At 37.0% G+C, this 11,818-nt stretch overlaps 1 protein-coding gene across 1 annotated transcript; it reads right to left on the bottom strand.

Annotated features, from left to right (window-relative positions):
* Nucleotides 1-10,655: 10,655 nt before the first annotated feature.
* On the bottom strand, nucleotides 10,656-11,653 carry LOC134284473 (glycerol-3-phosphate dehydrogenase [NAD(+)], cytoplasmic-like; the record flags this gene model as incomplete). The annotated part of the gene is given in 1 exon segment (XM_062843345.1): nucleotides 10,656-11,653. A coding segment is annotated over 1 exon segment (97 nt), but the record flags the coding sequence as incomplete, so codon positions are not given.
* Nucleotides 11,654-11,818: the final 165 nt, after the last annotated feature.

Here is an 11,818-nt window from a genome sequence, read left to right as displayed (position 1 = left end):
TCTGACACGCAAGTTAAATGACTACTGCGTTTCAATCAAAGCATTGAAAGCATTTTTATTATTTTCGACTCGTGTTCAGTTCAATTGCAACACAACATGAAATAATAGCACACGTTTAAAAGAAGGAAAAATATCAGATGAAAAATCAGCAGCTTCAACATGTGAACATAGTAAAATCAGGAAACTTGAACAAAACTCCATTACCTTCTGGACCAACTGATGAAAAAAATCAGCAGTTGGTACATGAAAACGCAATGAAATTAGTAAACTTGAAAGACCAGCCTATTTTTGTTTGAAAGAAGGAAAATATCTAAAAAAGGCATCAACTAATGAAGAACAGCTTGTGTTCAAAAGGAAAAATTTCTTCTGAAACATACAGCAGTTGGTACAGGAGAACGACCCAAACAGGCACGTTGAACGTGCATTATGCCATCTTGGTGCGAAAAATCAAACATCATAGGAGGGTTTATAAACGTGAAAGAATAGCCTATGTTTCAAAGAAGGAAAAATACATGAGAAAAAGACAGCAGCTATAACATTCAAATATAGTACAAATACGAAACTTGAAAGAATAGCCTATGTTCAAAAGAAGGAAAAATCATCGATAAAAAAAAATCACAACCATAATGTCCACTGTCAGCACAAATAACAAACGTGAAAGAACAGCATATGTTGGAAAGAAGGAGAAACCTTTGATGGAAAAGCCAGTATTTGCTACACAAAAACGCAATGAAATGGTGAAACTTGAAAGAAGAGCCGAGATTAAAAATAAGGATCTTTGATGGAAAATCAACTACTTCACCAATGCCAACAAAAACTACATTGCGAAACAAGTTACCATAATAATAAACACCCTTGAATGAAATATTTGCTTTTTAATGTTTGATATTATTTAACACGATTTAATTGCTATACGACTTATCGTCCATTCTATCAAACATACTTTCAACCAAATAAGTTCAGCAACATATAAGTTCAGATACCGAAATCTATAATATTTTTTTCCACAAAAATCTCTTTTCATCGGTTAGTGCCTTTCGACCAGATGTCCATTCGACGAATTGTCCATTCGACTAAATGTCATATGCTTCTTCTTCCACAAAATGGGTTTCGACCAAATGTCCATTCGACCAAATGTCCTTTCGACCAAACGTACTTTCGACCAAATGTCATTCGACCAAACGTCATTCGACCAAATGTCATTCGACCAAATGTCCTAAAGCCCTTTCTAAGTATTTAAGACACTGAGATATATGAGTTATAAAATTTGAATACTCACTAGCGCACCCTAGATGTGGAAGTATAATCCATACGGCTCTCCGCCATTTAGGCTTTGACCTACAAACAACTTTGCTGAATAAACAATCTTCCTAAGTAATCACGATCCTGAGATGTAGGACATATAAAATTTACATGCTCACTAGCGCCGCAAATATCATATATAGTGCGTTCTTCATAATGCGATTTTCAATTTTCCGCATTACAAGGAGTTATAATGTTTTCAAAAAAAGGCCAATATTCCAAATAAGTTGCTTGTGGAATACATTTGGGTTTGGCATCAAAAGAAAAGTTGGTTACAAAGTAATAGCAGACAAATCTCATGTGTTGTACAAAGTACAACAGCGCGATGGACCGAAGGTTAAATACTGCTTTAACCCTTTGAAGCCGGAATTTTTCCAAGCGTTATTAAGGAACTTTTTCTACGTTTTTCTGTTGTTTTGGTGCTTAAAAGCATAAAAAAGGGTAGAATATCGTGCAGAATATCTTTTCTGGATATCCTAGGTCATCCAAACTGTTCTTGAGTATAGATCCTAAAGTCTACGGGTGTAACGGTAACTTCTTTCAGTATATAAAGTTACTCTTTGTAATCTATCATGTCCAGTAACTCTTCTGAAAGTTCAATAGACGGTATAAGATCAGTCGGGATATCCTAGGTCATCCAAACTGTTTATGAGTATAGATGCTAAAGTCTACGGGTGTAACGGTAATTTCTTTCATTATACAAAGCTACTGTTTGTAATCTACCATGTCCAGTGAATCTTCTGAAAGTTCAATAGACAGTATCACATCAGTCGGGATACCCTAGGTCATCCAAACTGTTCTTGAGTATATATCCTAAAGTCTACGGGTGTAACGGTAACTTCTTTCATTATACAAAACTACTATTTGTAATCTATCATGTCCAGTAAGTCTTCTGCAAATTCAATGATGTGATACTGGCATCTGTTGGGATATCCTTGGTCATCCAAACCGTGCTTGAGATTACATTTTAAAGTCTACGGGTGTAATGGTAGCTTCCTTCATTATACAAAGCTACGATTGGTAATCTATCATGTCCAATTATTCTTCTGAATGTTCAATGGACATCATAACATCAGCCGGGGCCATCCAAACTATGATGTTCAATATTGTATGTTTCTTTCACAACAAAATGCGCTGCCAACTTCCAGTCGGCATTTCTGAATCATCGCGACCAATCAAGCACCACCTCTGCTGTTGTTTGTGTTATAGAGATCGGAGAAACGTCAGGCTCTCGCCAGCTGATTGACTGGCGACGACTCTGGCGACGGTTTCACTCGCGATGGATTCAAATCGTCGCGTTCGATAAGGGGGAGAATAGTCAATATCTAGCATCTACAGCAATAGAAGTTTCTGTTTGGCTACTATCTGAGATGAAATCGCCTCATGTCACAGTGGTTGTTTTTATCAATTAAGCTTCATAACAGTAAGGAAGTCCATAATATCCCAAAAATATATAACAATGCTTATTGTTGCTCCAACTACTTTGGTAAGTACAGTGGTTTATGTAACACTACTTAACGCCCAAGTAACACAATTGTCACAGAAGAGTCACTGCGGAGCAGGTTTTTGTTACGCAGAAGTCACTACTTAACAAGCAAGTAAGCGTTTATTTGTTAGAAGTAAGTCATTGTGACTTCTGCACAGCAAAAACCTGCACCGCCGTGACTTTTCTGTGACAAGTGTGTTACTTGGGCGTAGTGGCAAAAGCTATTATCACAAGTGTAGACCTGAAGCTATGGTCTTCGGAGTAGCGTTGTTGATCTGGAATATTTCAAAACTCTCTTGAAATGACTCATGATATGCCAGGGCGATTACAGATTACAGTTTAAAGTTTCTTGTGAGAATAACTACTGTTACTATCAGCTGAACTTCAGGATAGTTTGGACGATTCTCAATGTCCTAAAGGTTCATAATAATATATAGTAGACTTCAGGTTGGTCCAGTCACCGCGATTGATTATGAAACGTTAAATACTCAGTATGTCAGATATAGCTGATGTTACAAGTGTAGACCTGAACTCCAAGATAGTTTGGCTGATCTGGAACATTCCCATAGTGTCGCTAAATGACATTTGAGATTTCAAGAGCTTCACGGATCTCAGCAGATTATGCTATGCTATTATTTATGGTGAAAACTCATTTTCACCACTTTTCTTGTATTTTCCTTGTCCAGTAACCACGGATAAATATGCAACGTTACTCAGTATAGCAGATACGGCTGTTGTTACGAGTGTAGACCTGAAGTCCTGAACTCCAAGGTAGTTTGGCTGACCTGGAATATTCCTGTAGTGTCTCTAAATGACATTTGAGATTTCAAGAGCTTCGCGGATCTCAGCAAATTATGTAATATTATTATTTATGGCGAAAACACGTAAAGTTATCCTTGTAGATTTAAAGGACTTCATTATAGAACAGTTTGGACGATCCTTAATGTCGCAAAGGTTTGCTATAAGCTAGTAGACTTCAGATTGCTCCAGTAACTGTGGATGATTATGCATTGTTATTCAGTATAACAGATATAGCTCTTTTTTTTTTTTTTATCTGTATTAACGAGATTTTTAGCCCTAGGCTAGTTCATCTCGGGACCCACGCTTTACTTCCCTTCCGAAGGAAGAACTCACATTTTGTGAGTTTGTCGGGAGTGGGATTCGATCCCAGGTCCTCGGCGTGATAGTCAAGTGTTCTAACCATCACACCAGATCCGCTCCTCTGATATAGCTCTTGTCACGAGTGTAGACCTGAAGTCCTGAACTCCAAGGTAGTTTGGCTGACCTGGAATATCCCTGTAGTGTCTCTAAGTGACATTTGAGATTTCAAGAGTTTCGCAGGTCCCAGCAGATTATGTAATATTATTATTCATGGCGAAAACACATAAAGTTATTCTTGTAGATTTGAAGGACTTCACTATAGAACAGTTTGGACGATCCTGAATGTCGCAAAGGTTTGTTATAAGCTAGTAGACTTCAGATTACTCCAGTAACTGCGGTTGATTATGCAACGTTACTCAGCATGACAGATATGGCTCTTGTTACGAGTGTAGACCTGAAGTTCTGAACTCCAAGGTAGTTTGGTTGACCTGGAATACCCCTATACCGTCTACCCCCGTTGGTTTGAACGACACCTGATGCAAACCAACGGGGTTCACTTTTTAATTTGAACTTTTAGTAGCCCTGTGGACATCAACAAACACACTGCTGGTAACCTTATTTGCTGTTTTGTTTTGATTCTGCGTTCCGTTTCACCCTGTTCCATGGGCAGAATGACGTTTTAACCATTTTTAGTTTGCGCGATGTGCAGATTAGCGGGGGTCAAATTAAAAAGTGTTCAGATTAGATGCGGTCAAACCAACGGGGGTAGACGAGACGGTAGTGTCTATAAATAACATTGTCGATGTCAAGAGCTTCACGGATCCCAGTAGGTTATGCAATGCTATTATTTGTGGCGAAAATACATAAAGCTATTCTTGTAGATTTGAAGGACTGCACTATAGGACAGTTTGGAACACCTACAACAAACATCCCAGAATATAAAAAACCTTTTGGTATTTTTTGCAAAGGTTAAATGAATACATATAAACGTAACCCAGATCCAAGTTCAGCAATTAGATCAACTGGTATGTCAATTATTTCGTTTTTCCAAATTTCATGGTGTTCAGGATGTCCTAGGTTGTCAATGAAGCCCCAAATACAAAAATGCCAATTTTCCCGAATACAGGACTCAATTTGCAGCAACTTTGCCGAAGACAGTATTCTGTTTTATCGAATGGGTGAATTTATACAGCGGTTTCTATGTTGGGCTCATATATGACCCCTCCGGCTCCAAAGGGTTAAATATTCCAATACAAGTAATCCAGATTGGAGAAGAGCAGATGCAGACAACAGTGAAGCAGTAGGCCCCGAGGCTTGTCATTGTTGTGATTTGTTCCATAAAAATGTAATCGAAATGCATTTCTGTAGGTAGTTATCAACTAAAATATGAAAAATGTAAATAAATTATTTATTTTTGCTAATTTATTGGTACAGTCATATTTAAGAAGCACTTTTGCAGCACTTTTGCAGCATTTGTTCCATCACATCCTTAAATATTAATAATTTTCATGTTTTGATTGTATTGCGGTGGAATAATTGTCGTAGAAAGATTGTTATTATGACTCTAGCTGCTAGTTCGCTATAATGGTTTCTATAACCTTTATTAGACGATTATACAAAAAAGTGTCATACAACTTCTTTTAATAAACGTTGAAGAAAAGTTTCTGATATTTTTTGTAAATAGCTGATGTTTGGAACGTTGAACAACAGCTGTATAACCGAGATACGATCATTGGATAAACATAAATTTCATAATGTTCATAGAACGGTAGTTGTTGGACAGATTCTCCATTTCTGGGATAACAAGAGTTGAATAACAGTTTAATTTCAACTAAATCAAATATAATTCGACTTATCGTTTAATAACACTGCTTTGAGAAAGCTTTCTTAAATTGATATTTGTTCTTGGGTCGTCCAAGACTGACGACGATGATGATGCTCTACTATACGCTCGGCACAGGAGTAAAGTTACTTTGTAACCAACAAGGTATCTTTCAACTTTCTGTTTACCTTTTTTATACGTTTTATGCTGCATATCAATGGGAAAATCTAAATTCGTTTTTAAAGTAGGTATGTTTCAAAAGAGGATTCTGCAAAAATATCTTCCAAAAACAGTCATCTTGGACTCCAGGAAATATTTCGGACAAAGCCACAATATAGAGATTATAAGTCAAAGGCTGGTTCATCATTTGAAATTATTTTGTAGCTTTTGGAAACAAATAACAAAACCTACAGGAATCTGATTTTCTGCAATGATTTCTCAAAATCCTGATGATATTCTGCAAAACGCAAAACTTAGATTCATATACCGTCAAGGCGCCATTCACCGTGGGGGTTCCATTCACCGTGTGCCTTCGAATATTTTTTCATTATTTCCATATTATGATTGAATGATATGACAATTTCCCTTCAATTTCACCAATACAACATAGTATTGGTGAAATTGAAGGGAAATTGTCATTTCATTCAATCATAATATGGAAATAATGAAAAAATATTCGAAGGCACACGGTGAATGGCGCCTTGACGGTACATACCTAATATTTTAGTGAAACTTGTAGGTTTCTGCATAAAACAACGAAGTTAGCAAACATTTGAAGAGATTGTAAAAGAACTTTAAAAATATAAGAGCAATTAAATTCTCCAGCTCCTCTTCTCCTCTCCTCTTCAACTATCACCGGCAGGTTGAAGAATTATCCCTCTCAGCATCTTTGTGTATATAAATCCTCGTATAGATCTGGACCAGCATAAAGATTAATTTTCTCGAATACCTTTTCAACAATGCCAACTCAATAGAAACACTTACGAGTACGTATTCAAACCCCCTGTAACAGACGTTTCCACAACAACCCATCCAGTTAGTGTTAGTTAAAACGGGTGATTCGGGTGATGAGTCACAACGCTACAAAACCAAAGTACAAGCAAGTACATTTCTCTGGGTAATAAATGGAAAACCAATCGCTTCCAATTGAACGCTGGTTTGATTTTGTTTAAATTTTTTTTGACAAATTTTATTCACCTTTTTACCGTGAGCTCATTGTTTTGGTTTTCGATTATACGTTTTTTTTTGTTATAAAACATAGATAAAATGCGTTTTGTTTTAACCTAACTAAACGGAAAAGCACACACTCTGACTGCGGCTGCAGCGTTCCGGAACACAGAAATTTCAGTGTAAGTGTATTAGGAATTGTAAATGTGGAACGAATTCTTTGAACGATAGTTCTTAGGTATGGTTTATTTTTTAAATGCAGTACTAGCTTGTATCAGAAATGGGTTCTTTCTCTCCCTCGCTTACTCATTCATATTATCGCTAGGTTATTAAGCGTCTTTCTTATGGCAACAAAGGAACAATTACTAAAACGCACTAGCATCCTTGGTATTTTCTGCTGATTTCGACAGACTTTATGCAACAAATTGGACAGACTTCAGTTACGCGTTATCGGAAAAAGTAGTTTTTTTTTTGTAAATTGCACGTCTACACATACACACACGTCCCGCAATCACGCTTGATGTGAATCTGGATCTGATAGTACAAAGCATGTATACATGTGTGCGTGCCGCGAAGGAGTGATTCTTATCTTGTAGGTAGGTAGTACTAGATTAGTCATTTAGTGTGTTTCAATATGATTTAGAGTTTGGCCCGTTGTTTCCTAAAACGTGTACGGAGAAAGAAAGAACATGTATAAAACAAATAAACGGTGGATGTAGTAAAATTTTATGATTGCGACGGACTACATAGGAAAACGTGAGCAACACAAAATGGCGGGATTTTGGAGAAGCTACATCGACCTCTTGGCCAGGTCCGCATTGAGGAGATTGCTGCTACGAAAATGCGACGCACTACGAAAAAGGAAACAAAAGCAGTGTGTTGAAATACATATAAAGGGGTACAAAGGAATAAAAAACCAAAATCAATACCAAATACAAAGTCACATGCAGGTGCAGTAGATGATGCAGGAATTTTGAAATAGCGTTAGAGCAAGTCTTCGGTCAGTCACGACGACGCCGACGGCACAGAAAATCACAGGGTGGGTAGGGTCTTCAAAACTTCATCAAGTGTTTGGCTTCGAAGCTGCAAAAGGTGAAGTGCGACGGTAAACGTTTTAGCGCCAGGTTTATATTCCGATACTGTGTGTATCGTTAGAGGGTCACGGTGCTTCATTTATCGATTTTTATCAAAAAAAAGGTAAACTATTGTAACTTTTAATGCTGGTTGGTTCACATTGCTGACCTACAACACTAACTCATTGCAAGGTGATGTCCAAAGACAAATTAAGACGTCTATCTTCCGTACATTCAAGCGTAATTTTGAGACTCACGAAGTACTAGAACAGAAAACCCTCACATAAGTTCAAGTTCAATTTATTCGCATTCTTTGTTTTGCTTCTATTACTGCCATTTACTAAGCGGACAGTTTAGTCAACTATTTCAAAATAATTAAAAAATGTACCACTTTTAAAAGAAGTTAAAAAATTGAACATTGATCTATCAATCTTGGGTATCGAGGGACCAAGTGAGGTACTAAATATGGTCCCAGTTTAAACACAAGTGCTACGTCTTGCAACAACAATCAATCGTAATTATCCAAAGGAATTCCAGCAAATTGAGCAGCAATATCTGAAAAAAATCTGAAGAAACTACTGAAGGTATAGGACAAAGAACTTTCGAATAGGAAGCAATCGGTGAAGTACTAGATTGAAAGTAGTGAGCTGGATTTTTGTATGGTGAGATGATCAGTTCTCCATTTCTGCAATGAAATGGTGCAAACAACGTGGGTTGCAAGAAATAAATAAAACAACAACACAGTTACCCAAACTTTTGCTCAAACAGCATCAAATTAGGCAAGAAACCATATAACCCACGTTGTTTGCACCATTTCTTTGCAGAAATGGAGAACTGATCATCTCACCATACAAAAATTCAGCTCACTACTTTCAATCTAGTACTTCACTGATTGCGTCCTATTCCAGCAAATTGAGTAGCAATATCTGAAAAAAAAATCTGAAGAAACTACTGAAGGTATAGGACAAAGAACTTTCGAATAGGAAGCAATCGGTGAAGTACTAGATTGAAAGTAGTGAGCTGGATTTTTGTATGGGGAGATGATCAATTCTCCATTTCTACAATAAAAGAGTGCTAACAGCGTGGGTATTATGATTTCATGACTGATTTGATGCTGTTTGAGCAAAAGTTTGGGTAACTGTGTTGTTGTATTATTTATTTCTTGCAACTTCAACAACACAGTTACCCAAACTTTTGCTCAAACAGCATCAAATTAAGTAAGGAATCATAACACCCACACTTTTTAATCCATTTCATTGCAGAAACGGAGAATTGGCTTTCGCACCATACAAAAATTCAGCTCATTACTTCAATTCTAGTACTTCACTGATTGCTGCCTATAGGACAAATCGGTGAAGTACTAGATTTGTAGTAATGAGCTGAATTTTAGTATGGTGAAAAGGTCAATTCTCCGTTTCTGCAATGAAATGGTGCAAAAAGCGTGGGTATTATGATTCCTTGCCTAATTTAATCCTGTTTGAGCAAAACTTTGGGCAACAGCGTTGTTGTTTTCTCCATTTCTTGCAACATAAACAACATAGTATCCAAAGTTTTGCTCAAACAGCATCAAATTAGGTAAATAATCATAATACCCACGCTTTTTGCACCATTTCATTGCAGAAACGGAGAATTGACCTTCTCACCATACTAAAATTCAGCTCACTACTACAAATCTAGTACTACACCGAACGTGCCCCATTGTAGCATAAACATGGAGAGATCAACGCCAGGAGGAATTGCCTGACAAACGGTAGTAGGAAGTGCCCAGGGAAATCATGAAAGAATTATCATATGAACTTTTACAAAAAAAAACCTGGAGAATGTTGGAGAAGTTTCTGAAGAGAAATTTAGTTACAACTAATAGGACACAATCGGTGAAGTACTAGAATTGAAGTAATGAGCTGAATTTTTGTATGGTGAGAAGGTCAGTTCTCCGTTTCTGCAATGAAATGGTTCAAAAAGCGTGGGTATTATGTGTCCTTACCTAATTGAATGCTGTTTGAGCAAAACTTCGAGTAACTGTGTTGTTTAAGTTGCAAGAAATTGAGAAAATAACAACACGTTTACTCAAAGTTTTGCTCAAGCAACATTAAATTAGACAAGGAAACATAATACCCACGCTTTTTGAACCATTTCGTTGCAGAAACGGAGAACTGACCTTCTCACCATACAAAAATTCAGCTCATTACTTCAAGTCTAGTACTTCACCGATTGTGTCCTATAGGAGGCAATCAGTGAAGTACTAGATTGAAAGTAGTGAGCTGGATTTTTGTATGGTGAGATAATCGATTCTCCATTTCTGCAATGAAATGGTGCAAACAGCGTAGGTTATATGATTTCTTGCCTAATTTGATGCTGATTGAGCAAAAGTTTGGATAACTGTGTTGTTGTATTATTTATTTCTTGCAACTTCAACAACACAGTTACCCAAGCTTTTGCTCAAACAGCATCAAATTAGACAAGAAATCATATAACCCACGCTGTTTGCACCATTTCATTGCAGAATTGGAGAATCAATCATCTCACCATACAAAAATCCAGCTCACTACTTTCAATCTAGTACTTCACTGATTGCCTCCTATTGGCAGTTAAAAGTTCTAGTTGATTACGATAAATGAAGCACCATGAGAGCAGTACTGCGACCGGTTAGGTAGATTACATTCGAGAAGGTTTTTAGGATAGTTAAGAATAGAGAAATCGTGTATTAGTATTGCAAGTAAATTTTGAATTTTTATTATTTGTACAATAATTGTTCTAGCAAGCCAATGGGTTAGATTCTCTAGTTGTTACTAGCATTCGTTTAGAGGTTTCAAGATGGCAAGTTGACTCATAAATCTGTTCAGCACTGCATTTCTCGCTTCGGGAAGTGTTCATTCAGGTAAAACATTGAAACACTCATTCTGGACATTAATCACTTTTCTCTATTAAACTATTTTTCTTCGTTTATAACAATATGATAACAAACAAAAACATACATCAATCATATACAAATACATAAAATTGTGTTTCTTCCTTTGGATCAGGAGCTACGCATTCGTTAGCTTACTAACAAGATCAACTAAAATTTACAGCTTTCATTAAAAAACAAAACTAAATATTGCACGTGAGCAGCTCTGCAACTGCGTAAGTAGTGTTTGATGTTCATGAATTGAAACGACTTTATGACACATAGAATTTCACGACTTTCGATATAAACTTTATAAACAACGATAACAGAATAAATATAGCGCACGTGACTGGTTGTAAGTATGCACTCCACAAAAATACCATCTGCCCTACAATTGATCTACACTCAACATTAGTTTTTAGTCACGCGACTCTCTCTCTCTCTCTCTGATTTTCCCTTCCATCCCCCTTCGAACAGTTAATGCGCCTTGCGTTTGTACTCGTTTGTGTGTGTGTGTTTTGATGTTTCGATTGCTTTGGGTATTGTGTGAGAACAATAAATGCTTCGCAAATGTGAAGTATGTACGTGTGTAACAAACAGAAATTAGGAGCCAAACAAATGTTTATACGAATATAGCAAAATGCAGAAGACTTTCCGAAGGAGATAATATGTAGTGAAAAACTTATCGAAACAAACGACGTTTTGGGAGGGTTAACACTTACATGTGCTCCGGGTGGTTACGTAAGCAGTCCAGGAAGCCCTGGGGCTTGATTTGCGCGGTGCAGATTCTGTGAATCGCAGTGAACAGCGGGAATCTGGAAGAAATAGGAAATATAAGTGTAATACGAATTGAGGACGTTAGGGACTTTCCATTTATTACGTAAGTCAATTTTCACGCTTTTCCGACACCCCGGAGAAGGCCTTGTAAGATTTTTTTGTGTGGAACCCGGAATCTACTTAAAACAGGATGCCGAGATCGA

Source organism: Aedes albopictus, unplaced genomic scaffold (genome assembly GCF_035046485.1).
Source record: "Aedes albopictus strain Foshan unplaced genomic scaffold, AalbF5 HiC_scaffold_164, whole genome shotgun sequence".
Classification (NCBI taxonomy): domain Eukaryota; kingdom Metazoa; phylum Arthropoda; class Insecta; order Diptera; family Culicidae; genus Aedes; species Aedes albopictus.
The sequence above is the reverse complement of the archived record's forward strand: the minus strand, read 5'-3'. Positions and strand labels throughout refer to the sequence as shown.